Below are 24780 nucleotides of genomic sequence, written 5' to 3'. Positions count from 1 at the left end.
GAGAATTTAATTGAAATGTTTTGTAAGCCTTGCGAAAAAAGGCATTTGAATGCGTTATTAGAGCTCCTATTGCAAATGCCAATACGTGTTTCTCATAATTGTGAGTGTGTGTGGCAAAAAATGATAGTTCTATCAAAGAGTGTGGGAAATCACACAATGCACAAAATTGACGCAAATTGAGGGAGATCGATCAGACAACAAATTGGGGAGTCAAAACGAAAAACGAACAACGGTTGTGGTCAGTTTTGTACAATTTACGGATTTAATGTGCCGTAATTGATTCGCGTATGCTCGACACGAAAGCCAATGCAATCAAAGCCGGGCCAATTCTTGGCGAGATGCGAAACAGCAGCAACGGCAGCAAATAAGAGTGGCAATCGGGAATGGGAATGGGAGCTAAAGCTCAGTTGAGCTCAGCTTGAAAATTCGGTTTGCATTTGGTTTTGTAATACGAATTGTGGCTACTACAAAAAAAAAGACACACGATCACAAACACAAACACACACTCGAGCCGAATCAGCGAGCTGCGAAGCAACGAGACGAAGCTTTGGCAACGGCAACGGCGGCGTTTTGAGCGGTCTTCGTACGGTTGGCGGCACTTGGACAATCAGTTGACGTTGAATGTTTCGTCTTGGCGGTCGTTGGAATTAGTCGTCGCCACCACAATATATCACAGTATCTACCTCCTCCTCTTATTCCTTCCCCATCTTTCGACTCGGGCGCGATAACGCCGAAAGAAGAAGCAAAACTTACTACGATCATAAAAACTAAACGACTTTAAAGTGATTCTTCTACTATTTTTTTTTACTGTTATTCTAAAGTTGCCACACAAAGTTGTGATGAGTGCCATTTGAGTGCACCCAAAAATAATCGAAAAGTTTGCCTCATTTAAATACACCAAAAATGTGTCAAAGAAATTTAGTGTTTGCACTGCTTTTGCTCTGCCTTTGCTGCAGCTCCAATCGAGCATTGAACGCTGCTGATGGCGCCGCAGCGGCAGCGGCAGCTGTGGCAAATCCCACATGCAGCAGCCTGAAGGACAATTGCAATTTGGGTGACAATCTGTTGGCGTTGCCAGCGGCCAGCGATGGCAGCAGCAGCGATGCCAAAGTCGAGAGTCACATGGCCTCCATCTTTGAGGATAAGGTCAACTACAGTCTGAAGCTCTTTGCCGACGATGTTGTCGCTGGAGCAGGGGCTGCCGCATCAGCTAGTGCAACGGTGCTGGATGTCTTGCATGTGGCAGCAGGGAATCTCAGTGAGTTGGAGCTACACAGCAGCAGTGGCAGTGGCAACTTTACGCTGCGACAGTTGGTCACAGACGACGATGACATCGAGGATGATGAGCGAGGTAAGCAACAAAAAAAACAATTGACTATGAGATATCCGATTGCCCATTTTTTTTTTAAACAAGTGAAAAACACTGGAATTTTTCTTAAAATATACCAAATTAATACCGCAAAAAATACTGAAAATATACCGAAACATATAGTTGGTATATTGATAAAGTGATACGTTAAATGTGCGGTATTATTCACAAAATATACCAAAATTATATACCGCAAAAATACTGAAAATATACCAAAGCATATACTTGGTATTTTGATATAGTAATACATAACAAATGTATTAAAAATGGTATATTGATGTAGTGCTATATTTCAAATGCGGTATTATTTTTATAAATATGCTAAATTAATACCGCAAAAATACTAAAAATATACTGAATGATATATTCGGTATATTTATATAGTACTCCATATTTCAAATGCGGTATTATTTTAATAAATATGCCAAATTAATATACCGCAAAAATACTAAACATATACCGAATGATATATTTGGTATATTTATATAGTACTCCATAGTAAAGTAGAGTACTAAACATACCAGATTGTCCTAATGAAGTACGCGTCATATTTCATATAAAAGTATTTTCTAAATACCAAGAATATATAGTATAATATAATATATAGACAACTCCTTACACACATTTGCTGCAGGCATGCCGTTATAATGGTTATAAAATTCAAAAATATAAATAAAGACAACATCGATTTCGAATTCGAATTTGATTTGTGACTTTCTCACGCCACCCACGCGTTGCAAAAGCTTGTTGTTCAATTTTTGAATTTCAATTTCCACTTCAATTCCCCCAATTGTCATTTGTAACTGTTCAATTTGTTGTTACACACAACGAACACCTCGCCGCTCTTTCCCTTTTTCTCTTTACACAACTCTCTGCAAATTTCATTGCATAAGCTGAGCGTGCGTCAAATTAAAAAACAAAATCAATTGTCCGCTATATCATGATAGCCATATCTTTGGCCTTTTTTTTATTTGGCTGTTAGAGTTCGCCACGTTCGCCATCAAGTTTAATGGTCGCAAAGACCTCGAAATTGTAAAAAACCAACCTCCAGCTTGGACTCGACAAAATCTACGTGATCCAAACAAACCCTTGTTGAAGAATGGCACTGCAATGTTATGTCTTTATAATTTGTATAGATTTAATTGTTGGCAAAATATTTTGCATTTTGAAGCAGAAAAGTTTAGCCATAGCGGGCAACATTCCACAATTTATAAACTTGCTTAAAAAGATCTAACAAAAAGCAACAATAATATTAAAATATTAATATGTGCATAGCTAATTGTGTATTGATGCATTTCTAAAATTTAAGTGGGAGTATCTGATCTTGAAGCTCAACAAAAAACATACACAGAAGTTGTTCAAAACTTTTGGTTAACTTAGTTTTCAAGTTACCGAAAGAACTTATGGAAATAACTTTGAAAATACATAACAAAAAGGAAATAAAATATAATATTATATTAAAAGTTCAATTCTATAAAAGAAAAAGGTTTTTCCCAAATTCAAGTAGGAGTATGAAATATAACATAAACTTAATAAAAAATTCAAAGATTTTTCTCAATTTAAGTAGGAGTAGAGAATATGTTATAAGCCAAATAAATAATGCGATGATTTTTCCCAATATAGTAGGGGCAAAGAATGTTATAAACATGAACAAAAAACGAATGCATAAAAGACCAAAAATGCAGAGTTAAAATTGGCTAACGTCAACAACCTGCAGAGCAACAATTTAACTAGTTATCAAGTTTTAGTTAGAACAACCAAGATAACAAATCGACTGCAGCACTTCATTTGCATATTTATTTTTTACACCTTTTTTGGTCATTTAATTTCATAAATATGCATAAATAAATAAATGTTGTGTAGGAGTCGGTTATTAAATTGGTTATTAAATTTGCATAAACTATGCTTCAGGTCACAAAATACCAAAGTTTCATAGCTTTACTTGTTACATGTGCAAGTGTTTATTATGGGCATTTTACGAGGGTTTTTTTTTTGGCAAATAAAAAAGCAAAGAAACTGTGGGCTTGGACAAAGAGAGCTTGGTACGTAGGCCGAACTAATTGTTTAGGGCACTTCCGGCTTATGACGCAAAGTGTGTCATAAAAAAATAAAGCCCAACTCCGACCGGCCTTCAATTCTCTTTTCCGCTCCCTCTGCCCATCGAGTTGGGAGCGATTTCTCTTCCCCTGTTTTTTGTGCGAATAGTTGTCCCCACTTGATAATTCTTGCTAAAAGGTTCGGCCTTCGTACTTAAAGTTTTAGTCAAATATTTGCGAGTCTAAGTACTGCACCATTGCCTATGAATATAATAAGTTTTTTTTTTGCTGGATAGTTAGTTATTTTTAGCCAATAGATTTGGAATCTGCTGTTGATTAAAAATGTGTCGAATTCGCACATAATTTGTGTGAATTTTAACAGGAAAAACAGTTGACATTGTCGCGCAAATCCTTCGCACATTAATAAAGTGACAACTACATAAGTATGTTTGTTTGTCATTAATCAACACTGGCAAATAGTTCGAGCGGAGCAGAAACTTGTTTCACAGCAGCAGCACTTGCAAGAAGAGTACTTAAGACAACGTTTATGATCATGATCATGGTTGATGACTCTACTGCTTGCTTCAATGATGATGATGGTAATGATGATTAGGCAGAAAGGCTGCTACTTGCCAATATAAGAGCCTGTCCATTAAATTACCCAACATTTAGATTAGCAAATACATTGGGCATAGCAGCAAATGTTTGTACTTAAGGTTACCCTGTAGTAACTCTTGATTTAACTAACGTATCGTTGTGAAATTTTCAGAATTTATAGTTGATATACTAGCTAAACTTACACAACAAAAGTTGCACTTAACTATGTCAGCTATCCATTCAAGGGCATAAAACTCCACAAAAATAAAAAAATATATAGAGAAGATAGCAAATAAACAACCACCCTGTAACTTTTGATTTTACCAACGAATCGTTATGAAATTTTCAGAACTAATACTTGATACCCTAAGCTAGCTAAACCTACACAAAAAGTTGCATTTAACTACTTCCGATTTTATTTGTACTTATAGTTACCCTGTAGTAACTCTTGAATTAACTAACGTAACGTTATGAAACTTTCAGAATTCATAGTTGATACACTAAGAGAAGAGAAGACAGCAAATCAACAACTTACCCGTAGTAACTCATGAATTAGCTAACATATGGTTATGAAATTTTAAGAATTTGTAGTTGATATACTAAGCTAGCTAAACACCCACAAAGAGTAGCATTTAACTACTTTAGCTAACAATTGCAGGGTATACAAAATAAAATAAAAAAATGTAGAAGACGGCAAATCAACAACTACAAACAACTGGTGGCAAAAATAGACAAACAACTTGAGCTGAAACTAACTGTAAATGAATTGGCCAAATATTGAAATTCGTCTTTTGTCTGCGCCTTCCGTTGAAGCAAATACGAGTGTAGTACGAAATGCGATAATATATGGGATAATATATGGTACGATACTTGCGTCAATGCTAATTGGTCGCAATAACAACACGAAGAATACGAAATCCGCTAACTAGAAGTTTGTTCAAAAATTGCCCCATCATCATCATTAGACGGAAAAAAATGAAGCCAACAACAAATGTTGACAACAAATGAAAGTATAACATTCTCTCTGGCCAAAAGTAATTTGATATTGAAATGCGATTGTATCGTTATTTGCTTTTGCTTGTACTTTGCACTCGACTCTAAACCAGATTTGCATATTTATTTGTATTAGATGAGAGATTAAAGACAACTCAAGTTATTTCGGGTCACCTTCTCGCTCCCTCTCATCAGGAATCTAGCAACGCCCCAAATTTCAAGTTTTTAAGTTAAACACAACAAACATCATTGTATTAATTTATATATTTCTATATATTTTAACTAAACTTTGACAATTTAAGTGATTGTTGTGCTCAGACGGTGTGCAAAGTAATTTAATATGCCAAAGGTTGCTCTTTCTGGCTTTGGCTTTTACCATTTATTCGCATGATCATTTGCTTGAATTAAGTGATGCCAATTAACGAGTTCAAGCTCGTTAATTTTCGCTGTTTATTACAATTTATTAACGTATATATTTATATGATTAGCCCCAAGATCATAACTCACTTTTCGCTGTGCGAATAAAGTCCAGTATTTATTTTTCCTGATCGTTAACAAACAAACAATTGTGTCTTCCCCATTTTCCACGATTCTTCTGTGTTTTATAAGATATCTTTTTTTTATTGTATTAAGTTTCTATTTGATAGCTTATTCCCTTCACTTTTTCTTTAAAAGTTCTTATTGTTTTTTGTCATTTCCCAATAACTTACGATCTTACGCATTTACTGTTCAGTATTTATTTTCTGATCGTTAAAAACAAACAATTGTGTTTTTCCTTTTTTCCACTATTCTTTTTTAAGTTTCTCTCAGAATATATTTGATAGCTTATTCTCTTCACTTCTTTCTTCTTGAAATTTAAAGTTTTTTTTTTGTCATTTCCCGATCGATTACGATCTTATGCACTTGCTGTCCAGTATTTACTTTGCCTGATCGTGTTTCCTCTCTTTTCCTCTATTCTCCTGTATTGTATTCAATATCTTCTTTTTAAGTTTCTCTCAGTATATTCCATAGCTCCCTTCACTTTTATAGTGTCTTTTTCTTGAAATTCAAAGTTCTTTTTTTATTTTGGCATTTCCCGATCGTAAACACGCACTTACTGCTCTGTATGCCAAGCACATTCATTCAAGATTTATACTTGCGATCATAGAATTTTCAATTCTTCCTTGTCTACTCGCCTTACTCTACTCGCTCAGTAAATTTTCCCATATGGCAGATTATATATTGATACAAATTGTACCAAAAGAGAATACAAAAACATATAGTATCTATATATATATATAGAATATGACGACAGGGCAGGCGCTTCTCTGACGCATTTTAGCACTTCGGGGACTGCCCAGGCACAAATCTCGCCCCCTTCCCCCCCCCCCTCTTCTTAAGCGTCTGCATAGCATCGACAGATCCAAGACGGATGCAGGCAATGAAGCGTAGCTGACAGAGTCTGTGTGTGTGTGTGTGTTGAGACGCATTCAGAATGCGAAATGAGTGAAGAAATAGCAAGCTGCCTGAATATTTGCTTTGCTTAGCTTAGCATAAAAAAAAAACAGCAGAAGACTGGCGAACCATGATAATGATAATGTTAATAAGAACAAAGCAACAACAGCAACAACTACAACAAAAAATAGACACTTACGAAGCAAGGAACAAAAAAAAAATAAATAAAAATAAATAAGTGAACGTTGCGTACTGCATGCTGATCGTGGCACGAGTAGCAACTGTATTAATTAGACTTTGGCATGGGGATTGGCGCACGCACACAGACATGCACAAACACGCACCGACACGCACATCATGGCAATCGAACAAATATCGATTTAAGCGAGCCAAATGCTATCGACTCGAATCCAATCGATCGAATTATTATTTGATGATGATGATTTGTGGTCTGTCTATGCGACGCATCTAATTAAAACACATTTCTATGCCATCTGTCGACGTTTGTTTCGATATTTTGGCGTTCGGGTTCGATTTCCTGTTTGTTCGCTTTGGGGGGTGGGGGCACGTGCCGACATCAGCAAAACGCACTGATAACGCAACGATAATAAAATTGACATTAATCGTTTAAACGTTTTCGAACGTTTGTTTAATTGCCAACCTGTGACAAATTGCAAATGACGTTTGCAACGCGCGTCAACGTCACAGCATGCAGAAGTTTACTGCCGCCAGATGGCGCTAGCATCATTGTGCACGCCATTTTACAATTTACTACAATGCATTTTTTTTTAAATTCCTTTTTCTTTTTCTTGCAGTTTATTTGTACAATATCGGTAAACGGTTTTTGGCCATCTCGCAGCCATTTGATGCCGCTCGCAATCCGGACGCATCTCCACAATGTCGCGCCCAAATGCGACGCTATATGCAGGCATTGAACAACTTTGATTTGTGGGCCTTGAAAAGTAAGTATCCGTTTATATCGAGAGAATAGACAAGCTTCTAGTCGGCTAGCAAAAACAACAAAATTCGAGTCATTGCCAACTGGCCAAGTCGAAGCTGAAGCTGAAGCCACATTGTGGCCGCCAGACGCGAGACGACATGAATTGTAAGAGTGCAAAGTCAAATGAATCAAATAATCAAGTTCTGAAATTGCAAGCAACACACACACATATACAGCCAAATGTAACGAGCGGTGTGCATGTGTCATGCGGCTAAAGTGAAGGTCAAGCGTCGAACTTTACCCACATTTGCAGCACAGCAGCGGCTGCAACAGCAATGCCAAACGCAGCAACAAGTGAATTTTTAGCCAACTGCAGCAAATTGCAGCAGCAACAACAAAGCTTTGCGAACTTGGCACCAAACTGCCGCCAGATGGCGACAACAGCCGAGAGCCGAGCTCAGAATCAGAACGAAACGAAACAAAACAAAACGAAGCGAATATACACGAAGCTTGAAACGAGTTGCCAACTGGCGACGCCCGCTGAAATCACAGTCAAGGTCATCATCATCATCATCATCAACATCATCATCATGAACGGCAGCCAATTTTAATTTCAACATCAATTCCAATGCAATGTGGATTGCATAGGAGAGAGAAACAATCAAAATAATACATAATAGTAATCGTGTTTAACCTCTTTATGCTTTTCGTTGCAGTGCACGATGCAAGCGGCAAACTAAATTCGGGCATTTTGAATGGCAACATCAATCAGCCGGGCGACTTTGATCAGTGCTTGGCCATACAACAGGCATCGAGCAACGATGACGTCACAAGTGACGTGCTGCGCGGTCAATATTGTTTGGCGTATGCGCAGCCAGTGTTGCCCCACAAATCGAAACGTTTGCAGGCCTTCTTCAAGCAGCTGCAGTCGCATGGTCCCTTCCGAAGTGAATTCAATGACGTAAGTTCGTTTTGTTCAGCTCACTGCACACACACACACACTCACACACGCACACAACATAGACGTGCGCGTAGACACGACGAAAGCTCTCACGCTAAAGCGAGATCGCAAGCTTCGGCATTGAACTTGACGAATTTTAGCAAAGCGCAAACAAAGACAACACTATTGTTGTTGTTGTTAGTGTTGTTATTAACATAGTTAGTTGTTGCTACTTTGTGGGCAAAATACCAATATATTGACATAATCGTATGCTAATCAAATCTTTACGAGTTCACTGAACCACAGTAAACAAAAAAAAAATTGAGGCAAAAGAGAAAAACGAAAAAAAAGCAACTAATCAAATTAAAAGAAGTTTCTCGACTCGTATCTGAATTTCTCTCGCTCTCGCTCTCACTTTCTCTCACACCAGCCTGGACATCGTGTGCCCCGCTATTCGCTCGTCAACTGGGGCATCTGCGTCCCCTCGGGTTGCACGGCCCGCGATGTGGAATACAGCGTTGCCGAGTATCTGCGCAATCAAACCGCCTCCACTGGCATCACCTTCAACGTCCGCGTCGAGCCGCAAATGTGTCAGGTGCGCGATCCGCAGCCCTGGGATCGCAACACGACGTGGGCAGTGCGCTTCTTTGTCCTCATTCTCTCGGTGGCTGTGCTCTCCACCGTCTACGATCGCTGCACCAAGACTCAACAGAAGCAGAGTAAGTTGCAAGTCATCCTGAGTCAATCTATATCTATAGTTCAGAGACTACAATCTTGGAATTGTTTTGAGAATTGAAGGAAATGTTTAAAACAGGCAAAAAATTAATCTCCCTAAGTAAAGGTAGTATCTCAGGGTACAACACACTTGAGTCTAGCAATCTTACATCCTGAATTCCTAACAATCTAAGTTGACATTACTTCCTTAACCCACTTTTCGAATGTATCTTTCCTACTCACTAAACTCCCCTCTATCAGTCGTCACTTCCTAATCCCTTAAATGATTGGTGCACCGTTAAGTTGACAATACTTCCTTAACCCAGTTTTCGGGTTTAAAGTAATCTCAAGTCGAGCACACTCTCCGGTATCTTTTCTCCTTACTAAACTCCCCTCTAACAATCGTCACTCTCTAATTCCTCAGATGATTGGTGCACCGCTTTCTCACTGGACAAGAACCTACGCTGGCTGTTCAGCACGAACAGCTCGCCGGGAGACATTGAGGCTGTGCATGGCATTCGTTTCCTGAATGCTGTCATGTTGATATTCTCGCACAAATCGATGGCCATGTTCTTCAATCCCTACAACAATCGCACTGCCATGTCAGAGAGTTTGGGACAACCCTGGACAGTGATTGGACGCGCTGCTTCCCTCTACACGGATCCTTTCCTGCTCTTCAGTGGCATGTTGACATCCTACTCGCTCTTTGGCCGTCTCATGAAGCAACAGCCCATACGCCTCAAGAACGAATACATCAGTCGCTTAATGCGGTAAGTTTTGTTAACAGACATATATTAACATAGTTATAGAATTGACAAATTTTGAAATTTAAAATTAACAGAGAGAATTAGAATATAGTGAAGATGAATTTTAAAACTTTGTAAAAAAAAAACCCTTATACAAAAATAGTTAGACACGACGTCAGTTTAATCAGACAGTAATCTAAGTGGTTAGTTTCAAATAACCGAGAAAAAACAACATATCATTAACCATAATAAAAATATAAGAAAACCCCTTTAAATAAACCATTAACTTAACTTGTTATAGAGTATTTTGGAGTCAAATATACAACCCAGCATCAATGATTTACTTAAAATCATGTTATATTTGTATTATTGGGCGTAGTCGCACGTTAGCACAAAAAAGTGACCCAGATATACCAAGCATGAGCTTTTTAGAAAACGATAATTCGTACTGCAGGGTATCAACACATCGACTATTTATCAAATATGCTTTGTTACATTGATATTTGCTGTAACAATCGCATAATTTATATTAGAAAGATTAATAAGCAGTCAACTATTTCCAGTTATTTAGAATTTAAATATATCTCAAAATATAAAAAAGAAACAAAATACAGGGTTTTAACAAGTCGACTACTTTCACTTTTAATGTATATTAGAAGTGCTCATTTAGGCAGTCAACTATTCCAAAGTATTTAGTATTTATACCTCACAATACTTTAAGAAAAAATAATTACAGGGTGTTAGCATGTCGACTACTCCCTTCTTTAAACCTTTTTGCAAGTTGACTACAATCGTTTAACTCTATTTTACAGTATTGTTCCTCCACTGGCTGCGCTGATACTCTTCTGCACATTTGTGCTCCCCCTGTGGGGCTCTGGACCACAGTGGAACCTCGTTGTGGGACACCATGCCGACATTTGCAAGCAGCACTGGTGGCGCAATCTGCTCTTCATTCACAACTATTTCGGCTTCAGTGAAATGTGTCTGACGCACACCCATCATCTGGGCATCGATACAGAACTCTTTGCTGTCGCCCCGATCTTCATTCTAGTTCTGTGGCGTTGGCCCCGTCGTGGCCTGATCACACTGCTGCTCCTGTGCACACTCGGAACGGCAGCGCGTTATTACACAACCATTGTGAATCAGTTGTCCAACTACATTTACTTTGGCACCAAGTGAGTACTGAGATAATGTTGCTTATTAAGTTTCCCTATTCTTAGTTCTCTTGTTTTCCTATCTTTTCGACAGCATTCAACGCTTGTTCCGCACCGCTGACTATATGTACTCATTCCCACCACATCGCTCCACGGTCTACATCATGGGCATACTCCTCGGCTATGCGTTGCGCAAATTCCAGGGTATCCAGTTGAGCAGTCTGCAGTTGCGTCTCGGCTGGCTGGCGGCCACAGTTTGTGTCCTAGCTTCGCTGCTGGGTCCTGCACCCATGGGTGACATCAACTATGTTTATAATTCGACGCATGCCGCCATCTATGCGGCATTTGCACCCATTGCCTGGTGTCTGTTCTTCTCCTGGATCGTGTTTGTCTCCCACAATGGCTACACAAGTAATTGCCCTTTGAATTGCTTTGCTAGTTTCGGTTAATTCAATACTTTTCCTACTTGTTTTAGATCAATTGACGAAGCTGTTCTCCTGGCGCGGCTTCCAGGTGTCCACAAAGCTATCGTATGCCATCTACTTGACGCAGTTCCCCGTCTTTTTCTACAATGTCGGACGAAGGCGTCACATTCATCACTACTACAACTTTGTCTCCATTATTGTAAGTCTTTACATGGGTTCAACATTTTCACGTTTTTTAATTTGAACTTGTTTCTTTTGTAGCTGGATACCAACGAATTTATCTCCATCTTTTTGGCCTCAGTGGCGCTAACGGTGCTCTTCGATGCGCCCTTCCAGAATCTCAAGAAGCTGCTCATCAAGCGACCCAGCGCCGCCACAATCAAGTCCCCCAAATTAGTTGAAACTGCCAACAACAACACGACGCATTCACTGTCCAAGGAACCTCAAACTCTAACTCAACCACAATCCCAAACCGTATCTCATCCACACGCCGATTAGGAAGAGAGCCTGGAGCTTATTATTATTGTATTTGTGTATCTTGTAAATGTTTTGTCTTTAGCATTTAGTGGCAATGTGTATATTTAATACTTCCAACGTCCTTTATATCCCTCCCCAAAAATCCCCTCCGTCCCCGCCCCAAACCCTTGCGGATCAGCCCTCCACCCTTTAGTTTTTAGTGAAACGCTTTATACATTGTAAATTGTACTGTTAGTCAAATGGATCGAGAAGGAAAGCAAACAAAACAAAAAAAAATAGTCGAAGAAGGAGAAGAAGAGAGTTAAACAACTAATGTAATGCAATTCATAGTCATTAATAACCAACCACTGCTTGTTGATTTATACTATAACTACGATACGATATTATCTTGCTTGGCTAAAACGCGCTCTTGTTTTATCTTGTATACATATTATATTACCATCTACGACATTTAGTTTATAAGCGAGGTCGAATGCTTCTCTTTTTTTTTTGCTTAATTTAATAAAAAGGAAAAAAAAAACATGAAACACGTATTGGATTATTAATGTTAGCTTAGCGAAAGTATTTGCCACTTTTTGTTGCATACTTTTAGGCGGCGACAATTCCCTGATGACTACGCAGCCCTGGTTTTAGTCGGTCAATGTTTAGATTTTACTTATGGATTTATTGATATTATTATTATTATTAATATTAGCTAGCTACATAGATGTCAATTTAACAAGTTTCAATGAAGTTAAAAGATTCCATTTGTTTTCAGTTGATATTTATTTATTGGTGTCTTTTCAAAATGTAGTATTCGTATTAGCTGATACATAGATTCTCCATAAAGCTGATAGAATGGTCTTCTATAGTCCAGTCGGCGTGATTTTCCCATCTCCAAATTCCAGCAGCTGTTGAAAAGCCCTATTGAAGTAGCCCTAGAAATGTGTTACAATAATAGTGTACCACAGATGTTGAAAAGAAAACCCAACGAAGAAAAGCATAATTCATTCAGCAACAAATTTCAATAGAGAAATCCAATTTCAATATACAATTTGCCGAAAACAATTGTAGCACGCCATGAATAGTTGACCTAAGAATATTCAGCCATAGTTGAAAAAAATATCCTACCCAACACTATCAGAGACTTTCAAGAAATATCAAGAGCAACTTCTAACAACATTAGTGCACAGCCTAATCTTCATCACTAAATAAGTTCCTTATGTCAAATCCATTCACACCAGAAGTTTAAAGAGGCCCACAAGAAATATAAAGTCTCTCGCTCGATAAAAAAAATATGCTTGATTCAGAATTGAGTTGTAAAGTCAGGTGATATTAATGTATAAGTATGAAAAAATTAAAATGGTTTGAAAATTGTAGTGGTAAAAGTTGGAGACATTGCCAAAAGGTAAATCGAATTTATCCGATTGTTGAAAATGTGAATATGATAAAATATAAATTATGAGATAGGAAATGATTGACTGAGAAATAAAATTGAAATATAAACACTACAATAGTAAAAATGGAGATATTTGCCAAGATACAAATCGAAGTTATCCGATTGTTGAATATAAAAATGAAATGTTTAAAACAATCGGTGCATACCGATAAAATAAATTGAAAATATGGCAAACGATAATTTAAAGTATACAAAAAGTTAATATAATGAATTTAAAGAGTATTAAAAATTGGCGTTTGAATTGAAGTGTGTAGTGTATTCCAATGTAGAGTACAGATGATAAAGTATTATAGTTGAGCAGAGATGAAGAGATGAGTTCGATGTGCTAAACAGGGGCCTCATTTCATTACACACCCTGTGCTAAGGGACACGGCAGGCAAAGAGCAAGACACTTGCCCATTGTCACCCTCTTTGCCGGCCCACAACAGCGTGCAGTAATGCATGAGGGGGGCGGGGTATACATAGATGAGATGAGGGGGAGCACGCAACTATAGAGATGCATAATTCCTTTTGCTTTTTGTTTGCTTTTGCGCCACAGTCGTTGAATGCTTTTGCAGGTCTGCCGTTTGTCGTTGTAGGTGCAAGCGGGCAGGCAATACACAATTCAATTCGCCGTACGTCAAAAATACACATTTGCAATAAAAGAAAAATGCCTCTATAGTTACATACCTTGGTGTTGTGTCAGTCAGTCAATCAATCAATCCATTCATCCATCCAACGTGAAAATGTGGTTCAGCTCTCCAAAGTGCCGCAACAACAATTATTTTAACACACTCACAATCATATATGTAATTGCAAAGCACAATAAAAAAAAATGTAAAAAAAAGATTTGCGAAAGCATAAGATAAAAAAGAGAAGGGTATTTTGGGCTTTTTTCATTTGCTGCTTGTTGTTGCGACGCCTTTTTCGCGCCTTGCACATTTCACACACCGAAACAGGAAAAAAAATAGTGTAACGCACATTCACTTAATCAAAAAAAAGTAAATTTATTTCGCTCCTGGCAAAACACACATGTTTAGGCGGTTGGTTTTTGCTGTTGTGGCTCTGCACAAGATGTTTCAATTATTTCCATGGAGTTGGTTGAAGTTGAAATTTATTTGCCGGCCTGGGCCTTCTTGGGCTTGGCCTGGGTTCCCTCGCGGAATCCGTTGCGGAAACGGCGGCGCACCACCTTCAAGTGGCTCATGCGGCCAGTGCCAGTGGTCTTCCTCCTCTTGGCCTTAACGGACCAGTTGTCTAATTGAGAAAAAACAAAACGCAATCAATATCATGCTGACATGTGCCAGTTTAGAGCACAAGGTGTTTCAGTTTCTCTACTTACACGAACGCAACTTGGCAGCTGGGTAACCGCACTGAGCGCAAGTGGACTTCTGGATGTGGTAGGAGGAACGTCCACAGCGACGGCACAAAGTGTGCGTCTTATTGTGGCGTTTACCAAAGCTCGAGGTACCCTTCGTCTGTAAAAGCGTACAAACATTCAATTAGTAAAACACTCACACAACACATCATATACAACAAAAAAAAAACACAAATTAAAATCGCCAATTTGTTTATGTTGGCAAATCGTATTTGCACACGCCGGTCGTGCAAAAATTTTACGAATTTCACATTTCTTAGCACACACGCTATCGTTTTCACATATTTTCAGTTAAAAATAATCACGGATGTTATTAGAAATTGGCGATTTTAATTTCGGTTGAACGTGGAAAAAAATTTTTATTAGACGCACCATCTTGTATGGCGAACACTCGAAGAAGAAAGAGCGAAAGAGATGTGCAGCGCGCAAATGTCAATTTGACAGCAGCAGTCACAATGTGGCGTGCTCGCAGGGTTGTATTCGCCAGCAATATACTAGAATATACCAAACTATCAGCTGATATGCACGCAGTCTATCGGGAGTCGATAGTTGCGCTTATCGAATCGCGCGCAGCCAACTTCACGTGAAAATAATTGCCAATAGATGGCGCCAGAAGCTGTTGGTGACAAGTTGTCACTGACAACTTCTCAAATTAAACAAACAGATGTAAATGCAAGTGAAACATGAATTAGTTAAAACAATCATTATCTTATAAATAAAATATATTATTATAGAAATACTGCACGAAATACAAATAATATTGAATACTCTATAATTTGCCATTTCATATGATAGCAATAAAATAATTGCCCATAGATGGCGATGGTAAATGTTGGCGCCAACTTTTCAATTTGAATCCCAAGTAAAACGAATTGCTTTATATATTAGTTAAAATGATCATTGTTTTATTTATGAAATAAATTATTATTATTTACATTGGAAATAATGCACGAAATACAAATAATATTGCATACTCTGCGGCTTTTTTTTCGTCTTTGCATAAAATTTATACACTCAAAAACAAACACTCTAAATTATATGGAAAAGTAACTAATTTCTATGCGACAAAAGATTATGTGAATATATATGATGAATGTAAATCAAATGGTGCAGCAAGAAATGAAATATATATGTATGTATATGTATGTAAAATGTAAATTCATTATGTTAACATTTTGTTCTAGTTTACGTTTCGTTTTATATTTTTACTTTTTGTTGCCGTTAATGGCACGCGTTCTACAATATTATTTATAATTTTTTTCTGCTGCTACTTGGTATCTTTTTAATCATTTTGTTTTGTTTTTTATTTGTTTGTGATCTATGATTGCATATTCTGGAATTTCTGGAGTTTCTAAGTTAATTGCGACTATGAGCAAGTCGATTTGGCTTAAGTTTCTCGCTCTCAAGCGAAACCAAGTTGCACATAATTTCAGCTGATTGAGTGAGAGTGGGTGTAGGAGGGGGTGAAGGGGGCCGCGTGGTGTGGTGATGCTTTGGAGTGGTGTGGAGGGGGGAGTGAGGGACTACATATAGTAATATTGATATAATGTGAAGGCTGTGCTGGTATCTCAATTAATAACTAACACGATTTAACCGCCACGCCTCGCTTTTCGCTTTTGCCTTTTGCCACACACAATTCGTTTTTTTTTGTTTTTTTGCATTTTCTTTTTTCTTGTTTTCTTTCTACAACTAATTCATAAAAAGTTTTCAACTAAAAATCTTGAAGAATAAATTAGACAAGATAAGATGAAATGGGGGAATTATGCAAATACGATATTCGATTTACGATATACGATTTACGGTATACGATTTACGATATTCGATTTACGATATACAATTTACGATATATAGTAAGATATACGGTAGATATATATATAGCTATGGTAGCGCTGCTATTGACTTGCAAATGTTGCAATTAAATTTGCTCTTGCAACATTTTCGGCTCCTTTTTCTACTACTTCTTCTTCTTCTTCCTTTTCTAACCCATTAACTTTTATCGTTTTCGCTATAAACAGACCTAAACAACTAAAGCGCTGCCCATTTCATAATAGTTTCGAATACAAAAAAAAATTAAAAATACCTCGCTTAAAAGTTAAGTTCAAAATTTGTAAGTTTTGAAAAACAAAAAAAAAAAGTTTGCTCGTTGTGCTGCAGATGGATAATATTCTTTTTTTCTTTGCTTTTTTTGCTCGTCGCCAAGGCTGCGCGTTGCTATTGCTCCACACTGATGGTTATGATCATGGTTGGTCAATAGTGTCCGCCACCACCGCCGGCGCCACCGCCACCGCCGCCGCCACCGCTGTGCCTGTGATGATCACGCCGGCCAGCGGATTGATCGCGATCACGATAATCGCCATTGCGGGAGCTGCTCTTGTGATGATGATGATGATGCCGCTTCTTCTCGCCCTTCAAGCACACATCGGACACAACCATCTCCGAGTTGTCACGCATTCCATAATTATCGCGGCCACATCTACAAAGAAGGAAATCACATAAGAATTAGGTATCTCACTTTCTATATCCATGTATATATTTTGTGCTCACCTGTCGAGATTCTCGCGAGAACGTTGCATATTGTCGCGCAGATTGTCGCGGGAACGCGTCATGCTTGGTGGATCGAGCGTCTCCTTGCGACGCAGCGCATTGTGAGAGCTGTTCTTCGAGGCCGATTCATGCAGATTCTCCCAGGCCTGGCGATAGTATCTGAAAGGTAAATGTCATATAGCAATTAGCTTTTGTCATCATGTGTTGTGAAAAGTGCTCAAATAAACGAAGTCACAAAGTTCGATTTTGTCATCATTTTGGGCAAAGTGAGGCAAAACACAAGGCATAGCAATTAGCTTTTGTCATCATGTTGTGCCAAGACACAAAGCATTGCAATTAGCTTTTGTCTTCATGTGATGTGATGTGCGATGCAAAAAAGAAAAGTGATGCGAGACACAACGCATAGCAATTAGCTTTTGTCATCATGTGTTGAGAAAAGTGCTCAAATAAACGAGGTCACAAAGTTAGCTGTTGTCATCATCATCATCAATTAGCTTTTGCCAATAAGTGTTGATCAAAGTGCACCAAGACACAATGCATATTAATTAGCTTTTTTTATCATGTTGTGTGATGTATAAAGTGAACAGTGCAAAGTGCACCAAAACATAAACCATAGCAATTAGCTTTTGTCATTATGTGTTGTGCATATTGCACAGTGCAAAGTGCGCCAAATTATAACGCCTAGTAATTAGCTTTTGTTATCATGTTGCAAAGTGCTCCAAGACACAATGCATAGCAATTAGTTTTTGTCATTATGTGTTGTACAAAGGGAACACTGCAAAGTGCGCCAAATCATAACGCATAGTAATTAGCTTTTGTTATCATGTTGCAAAGTGCTCCAAGACACAGTGCATAGCAATTAGCTTTTGTCATTATGTGTTGTACAAAGTGAACACTGCAAAGTGCGCCAAATCACAACGCTTAATTAGCTTTTGTAATCAGTAGTAATTAGCTTTTTTTTGCAAAGTGCTCCAAGACACACACAATAGCAATTAGCTTTTGTCATCAAGTGTTTTACAGGGTGCACAGTGCAAAGTGAGCCAAGACACAAACCTGTTGAGGCCGTTGCGTGAACCAGATGTGGAGCTGTCAAAGCTGGCGACGGTGTTGCAGTCGGGCGAGGCGCGATGGCGATAATGTTGCGTGGTGCGGTTTCTGCGCGAGCGAGAGAGACAGCAAGAGAGAGAGAGAGAGAGAAGAAAAGAGAAATTGATTAATTTAATATATTCGCAGTAATTTCATATTTTTTTTATAACTAAAATGTATAACGGGGCGTGTTAGTTACAAAAACAAAAGGAAGGTACGAGACAGAGAGAGGTAAAAAGAGAGAGAGAGAGAGAGAGCGAGTGCAGTGCAGTGTAAGAGGTTAGCGACAACATCCAACAGAGATTACAATACACAGATGACAGAGATGAAAGATGAGAAATGACACACAGAGAAAGAGAGACAGAGAGAGAAAGGGAGAGAGAGAGAGAGCTGCAGACATAGACCAGAAAGGGACAGAGCATGTACAATGGATGCATGTTTTTGCGTGTGTTTGTGTTCGTGTGCATGTTGTACGTGAGTGTATGTGTGTGTGTGTGACCCGACAACAGCTTGATTGACTGATTGATGCAAAATGAAAACCAGCAAAGAGGCAGCCCCCCACAGCATTCCATCCAAAACAAAATGTTTCCAAGTTGTGTGTGTGTTTTTTTTTTTGCTTTTTTGCTTGACTTGTGTGTTTTGAGTTTTGTATTGTGTTTGATTGATTGACTCGCTGATTGAGCCGAGTGTGTTGTTGTTGTTGTGGTTGTTGTCTGTTGTTGTTTGGTGTAGTTTGATTGTACATTTGGTATTTTGTTTTTGGCTGCTTACATTTAGTGTGTATGGCCGTAGTGCGGTTGCGATTGAAGCTCTGATTTCGTTTGATTGAGTGCTTGATTGCTTGCATAGAGTAGAGTAGAGTGGAGTGTTTGTTGTGTTTTGTTTTCGTTTTGTTTTTTGATTTCTGTTTGTAGCTGATCTTTGGCACACGTTCACATTTGATTCGCAGGTAGTTTTCGGTTTTGATTTCACTTCGTTTCGTTTCATTCCATTGCATTCGGTTCTAATTTCACTTCGTTTCGTTTCATTCCATTGCATTCCGCTTGCTATCATTTTGATAGCATTCCAATTAGCTTTAGCTTGATGTTTATTATATACATTCAGTTTAATTCCATGCGTTTCATTCCATTCCATTCCGTTCCACGTCTCTTTATTTCATTTCATTTCGATATGTTTCATTCCATTCTGTTTCGTTCCATTTCACGTCTCTTCGTTGTATTCCATTACGTTCAATTTCCTTCCATCCCATTCCATTCCACGTCTTTCGGTTTCATTCCATTACGTTCCGTTTCATTCCATGCCGTTCCATTCCACGTATCTTTGTTTTATCCCATTTCGTATCATTTCATTCGACATTGTGGCAGTTTGTGTTTCATTCCATATCATTTTCGTTTCATTCCACATTGTTTCGTTCCAATTCCATTCGTTTCTTTGCGCTCATTTCGGTTCTTCTTTGGCTTGAGCTCTGTTCTATTATGTTATTTCGTTCCTACTCTCCCTCTCTCTCTATCTCTTCATCTCGTTCTCTTCTCACATGTGTGTGCTGCTAAAGAGTCCCGCTCTCGCTCTATAGCCACGTCCATAGGTGCTCAGCTCTCGTCGCGCCAATTTCTGATCATCAAAGGGCAATGCGAGCACGCTGTACCACAACGAAGGCGTCGTCCCCACCGTCGTCGTCGCCTCGCATCGAGTGCTGGAGCTAATGCTGCCATAGCCTCCGCCTCCGCCTCCGTCGCCAAAGAGACGCAGATGATAGCCACGACTGCGATCACGACGCGAACTGATGCTACAGCTGCCCTTGTGACCGCCGCCACCGCTGCAGCGTGTCAGTTGAGCTGTTGAGGCATAGCTGGTGGCACTTGTCGCCGTTGCTGTGGCATAACTGGGCAACCGGGTGACCGATGACTGTAGTCCATATTGATGTTGTTGCTGCTGCTGATGTTGATGTTGTCGCTGGCGCTTCTCTCGTTGCTGCTGCTGCTGTTGGTGATGTTGTTGTTGATGATGTTGATGTTGATGATGTTGGTGATGTTGTTGTTGATGATGATGAAGTTGATGGTGATGATGGTAATTGGTTAAATGTTTAGCAAGGTGCCGCCGTTTGCTGTTCGGGGTGCTGATTGGATCACGAGAGAGAGAGAGAGAACGAGAAACGAAAAAAGAGAGTTGTACAACAAGAAAGAGAAAGCGTTTGAAGTAAACATGTCTCTGTCTGTGTGTGTGTGTGTGTGTGTGTGTGTGTGTGTGTGTGTGTGTATGGGTGTGTGTGTGTGGGGAGAGACTCTCTCTCTCTCTTTGCTTTGCCTGAGTGTGTGAGAGTCTCTCTCCCACTCTCTCGCTCTCTCTCTTTTCGCCGGGTAAATGTACAGTTTTATGCATGGTGATGAAAAGTCAGGAGAGAGTTGTGGAAAAGAAGCGTTAGGAAGCGATCTACAGCCTTAACAACAACAACAACAATATTATATATAGTAATAGTTATAGAAGGAGAAGAATAAGTAGAAGAAGAAGAAGAGGAAGCACAACGACATAGAACAAAAGAATAACAAACAGCACTAGAAGTAGAAGCAATTTGTTTTGGTGGTGTTTAGGGGGAAGGGGAGGAAATGGGAGGAATTTTGTGTGTGCCCGAAGTTCAGGTTCGTTCACATATTAAATATTGATCACTAGCTAAAGCTTTAGCTATCAACTAATAAACTCCACAAAATTATCGTTCAAATAAACTAATAAAGCGACTTCAGTTAAATACAACATAAAATTAACTCATAAATAACAGTTTATAACGAGTTTTCATTGAAATTCCTACTTCAATCGAAGCTAATAAAGTAAGGTTTATATCGACTTTTTTCATTGAAGTTCAATTATTATTCCTCATATTTCAATTGCACTTTAAGAAATCCATTAATTATTGACAATGGTTAGCATTTTTCTTTACATTAAAAAAGAGTTAAATTTTATATCATCTTTATCAAATTATGATTCATTAAACTAATATTTCGAAGCCAATTCAAATACCTTTGCATCTGAATGCTTTAAATTCAAAATATTAATAATATTGCATTCTCGATTGATTGCCAATCACACATATCTCGCTTAGCGGCCTCAAGTGATCTTCTCAAAAATATACCACTAAACGCAAAGACTTTAAGTTCATCTACAAAATGATCTAAAGCTACGGAAGAATTTTCTTTGAATTGTATTTGGGCTACTAAGTGAATTTTGTTACAAAAAATTAAATTGGCTACTATGTGTGAAGTGGCCGCTAGGCAAGTTTGCCGTGTAATAGCTTTACATAAAGTTAAGTTAAGCTTATAAAAGCGGTAAGTCAAGCAAAAACATATTCCTAAGCACTTCAAAGACTTTCCTTAAAGGTTAAATGATTTCAATTGAAATGGCCCTTAAGTGAGTTAAGCTTTAATTGAAGATTAATGTTAGAATTAATGAACTAGAAATACTCCATCAATGTTAGCTAGATTAACTGATAAATATTAAACTTTACTTGTAATTTACTAAACATTCCTTTGACCTTTCTTAAAGTTTTAATGATTTTAATTGAAATTGCCCTTAAGTGAGGTAAGTGTGTATTCGCTTTAATTGAAGATTAACTGTGAACTTGAAATACTCTTTCAATGCTTGCTTTGACGAATAATAAACATTGGTTGTAATTTACTAACAATTCTATATAAAGTTTAAATTTGAATTGAAATGGCCCTTAAGTGAGGTACATAAGTAAGATTAGGTAATCGGCTCCTCAATGCTCGCTGGTTTAATTGATGAAGCATTGCTATAAGTTCAAACTCACTTCTATTTCAATCTCATTACTTTTTTGAACTGAAAACAACTTCACTTGAAGCTTATGTTGTGAAAGTGGTAATATTCCAAATTAATTTGCAGTGAATAATTAATGGGAAAAAGTGGGAGGGCAAAAAATATGTAGGAGAATATAGCTCGCCACTCACCTTCTGACCAGAATGACAATCGTTGTGATGACGGCAGCAAGGAAAACGAAGCCACCAAAAGCACCCAACGCCACAATGGCGCCCAGATTAAGTTTTGCCTCCTTGGTCTCCTTGCGATCGGGATTGTCGACAGCGAACGGAACGTTGACATTGGGCGATTGATTCTGTCGTATATTGACGCTATCGGCAATCTCATTATCCTGCGGATGCGAGTTGAGAATGATCTGCTGAGTGTTGCGCGTCGTCGTCTCCAGCGTGGGACGAGTTCGAGGTGGTGTTGGAGCATATGTGGACACTGGTGCTCCAGGTGCGTACTGCGTGGTGCTCGTCGAAGAGGAGGATGAGGATGAAGAGGATGAAGACGAGCTGCTGCTGGTGGCTGGCGTGCTGTTTGGCTTCTTGGGTATGAGCACGGGACGAACGGTGCGACGTGGTGGGAACTCTTCGCGAACGGTGCCGGGCACTGGCACATTGATGATATCCTCATCGGAGTCGGCTAAGCAAAAGACGATTTTTTTTGTCAGTTTAGTTGTTAAACAGAAGGGAAGAAAAGTGATGTTCTAAAGACAAATGACCTTGAATTTGAAAACGATTTCGATCTAGAAAAGTTCTTCTATAATGATAGACATTAGGAAATATAGTTCTAAAACGATTTTGAAACCGAATTTGTTTTGTGTATTCTTATTATATTATATGTTTTTTTATCGCGCATGCTTTCCGATTAAAAACTTAAATACAAAATGAAACATATTCTAAAATCAATTGTAACTGTAGCGAATATTATAAATCTTCTAGAATTTGGGACTTAGACGGTTCTTAGTAAAAGTCAAAATGTTAATTAGTAAGCTCAACTATATGAAAGAAACAACAGATGATAAAAAAATGATCTAACTTTTATCCGGATTTAAAATTTTCTTTTTAAATTTAGGTTCAATTCAGACATAACATAACTTATGTACATATCTTTGCAATCTATGAGAATATATAGTTGAACATCAGAAAATCTACAATTTACCCATTTAAATATGTAACAGATGGTATATTTTGTACTATATGGTAAATTTTGAATAATATAGTACTATCAATATACCAAATATTGCCATCGGTGTATTTATTCTGTACATTTAAAGAAAATTACCGAAATAGAATGTATGTATATACCAAATATAGCCCTTCGTATATTTTTCTATGTTTTTGGTATATTTGAGGAATAAGACCGAACTTTAATGAAGATTATAGTCCTTGGTATATTTTTAGTATTGATGCGGTATATTAATTTGGTATATTTGAAGAATAATACCGCATTGTTTTGCTTTAATTCATAATCGGAATCGGGTATCTCACAGTTGAGCTTTCCTACTTCGTTTTTGTATTTATCATTCAATTTTTTCATCATCCCATTGACTCACCTTCGCCATTGATCTCCACCTGTGGAGTGTGAATGCTGGGATGTGGATAACTTGCCGCTGAGCTACTCGATGTGGTGCTTGTGGTGCTGCTAACTGGCGCACGATACGCGGGCGTCCGACTTGTGCTGGGCGTGACCTTTGGCCGCGTGGGCGCTGCCGCCGTGGAGGCGGGTGATGGCGGTTGCGGTGGTGGTGGCGGTGGTGCGGCTGATGTCGCTAGCGTGGCGGGCTCCAATTTAATGCAACGTGGTAGAGCGCTGCTCCATTGTCCGGTGGCCAGACAGCTGAGCACACGTGGTCCTTCCATGCGATAGCCGGGTGGGCAGCTGATCTCCGCCTTGGAGCCGTAGTAGGTGCCGTTGGGTGCACTGATGATCGTGTTGTAATAGTTGCCGGGCAGAGTGTCGCATTCAACAACTGTGGAGTGCACAAAAAAGAGAGTGAATGAGTAAAGGACATACTGTGAAGAGTGTGGCAACTCTATACGCTTTTTGGGGGCTTGTCTAAGGTGTAAAATCATCTACAGGTGCGCATGAGACACAACTATAAGCCTGATAAATTTGATTGTTGTGGCTTAACTAGTTCTTGAGTTATAGAAGTTCTTGCGAACGGACAGACAGAAAGACGGATAGATAGGGTTGGCAACTTTACTACTGTTAAAATAATATTACACTTCTTTTTGATGTCTACATTTTATTCTTTGCTGTTGCAGGTAATAATAAATCACTGTTAATGGATTTGATTAATCAGAGTTACAGATGTTCTTGCGTGCGGACAGACAGAAAGACAGATAGATAGGGTTGCCAAACTGACTGTTCAAATAATAGTTTAGATCTTTTTGTTGTCTATCCTTTACTCTTTGCTGTTACACATAATAACAAACCACATCCAATGGAAATAAGCTGATATTAATTAGAGCTATAGAACTTCTTGCGAACGGACAGACAGAAAGACGGATAGATAGGGTTGCTAACCTGAATGATGTGTGCAGTGATTATTAACTACAGCTTTATTTTTATGGTGTACGTTTCATGTTTCTAGAATTGTTTTGTTGTTGTGGTAGAACATTCTGAGTTTCCTATTGCAATACTTTCAGAGGGCATTAGGGGGCGTGGTTATCCACTAAAACATAGCTATGCATCACAACAGTTTTGTATATAAATTT

General features: G+C 38.5%; 3 protein-coding genes across 4 annotated transcripts in view; 1 reads left to right on the top strand and 2 right to left on the bottom strand.

Moving 5' to 3' along the window:
- The first annotated feature begins 610 nt into the window (after positions 1-610).
- On the top strand, positions 611-12328 carry LOC133849076 (nose resistant to fluoxetine protein 6). The gene is made up of 9 exons (XM_062284937.1): positions 611-1351; positions 7245-7391; positions 8086-8330; positions 8740-9028; positions 9448-9793; positions 10582-10944; positions 11018-11334; positions 11399-11547; positions 11610-12328. The coding sequence occupies exons 1-9, from the start codon at positions 904-906 to the stop codon at positions 11844-11846; spliced, it is 2541 nt and encodes an 846-aa protein (XP_062140921.1). The 5' UTR covers positions 611-903; the 3' UTR covers positions 11847-12328.
- Positions 12329-14229: 1901 nt separating this feature from the next.
- Positions 14230-15114, bottom strand: LOC133848496 (large ribosomal subunit protein eL37A). Its single transcript, XM_062284094.1, has 3 exons — positions 14993-15114; positions 14585-14720; positions 14230-14499 (listed from the first exon to the last, which is right to left on the bottom strand). Exons 1-3 carry the CDS (start codon positions 14993-14995, stop codon positions 14357-14359), a joined length of 282 nt encoding a protein of 93 aa, XP_062140078.1. The 5' UTR covers positions 14996-15114; the 3' UTR covers positions 14230-14356.
- A 795-nt stretch (positions 15115-15909) lies between these two features.
- Positions 15910-24780, bottom strand: part of LOC133849075 (uncharacterized) — a 39420-nt gene continuing 30549 nt past the window's right edge. Inside the window, exons 6-11 of one of the 2 annotated variants that reach the window (XM_062284936.1) lie at positions 23616-24032; positions 22207-22702; positions 19785-20366; positions 18218-18319; positions 17165-17323; positions 15910-17093 (exon numbers count right to left, since the gene is read on the bottom strand). In XM_062284936.1, coding sequence (XP_062140920.1) covers positions 16868-17093; positions 17165-17323; positions 18218-18319; positions 19785-20366; positions 22207-22702; positions 23616-24032 — 1982 coding nt within the window. In that variant the 3' untranslated portion in view covers positions 15910-16867. The remainder of the gene's footprint in view (positions 17094-17164; positions 17324-18217; positions 18320-19784; positions 20367-22206; positions 22703-23615; positions 24033-24780) is intronic. The other variant, XM_062284935.1, reaches the window with a different exon arrangement.

The sequence above is a fragment of the Drosophila sulfurigaster genome, chromosome X, assembly GCF_023558435.1.
Source record: "Drosophila sulfurigaster albostrigata strain 15112-1811.04 chromosome X, ASM2355843v2, whole genome shotgun sequence".
NCBI lineage: Eukaryota > Metazoa > Arthropoda > Insecta > Diptera > Drosophilidae > Drosophila > Drosophila sulfurigaster.
Note: the sequence above shows the minus strand (reverse complement) of the source record. Positions and strands in the feature narration are given on the sequence as shown.

What these genes read in the sequence shown, in the direction of transcription:
- LOC133849076 (XM_062284937.1), top strand. Translation starts at nt 904, where the DNA reads ATGTGTCAAAGAAATTTAGTGTTTGCACTGCTTTTGCTCTGCCTTTGC. An exon ending in TCCGAAGTGAATTCAATGAC is followed by an intron (nt 8,331 to 8,739) that starts GTAAGTTCGTTT and finishes CTCTCACACCAG; the next exon opens with CCTGGACATCGTGTGCCCCG. An exon ending in TACATCAGTCGCTTAATGCG is followed by an intron (nt 9,794 to 10,581) that starts GTAAGTTTTGTT and finishes TCTATTTTACAG; the next exon opens with TATTGTTCCTCCACTGGCTG.
- LOC133848496 (XM_062284094.1), bottom strand. An exon ending in AGCTGCCAAGTTGCGTTCGT is followed by an intron (nt 14,500 to 14,584) that starts GTAAGTAGAGAA and finishes TTTCTCAATTAG; the next exon opens with ACAACTGGTCCGTTAAGGCC.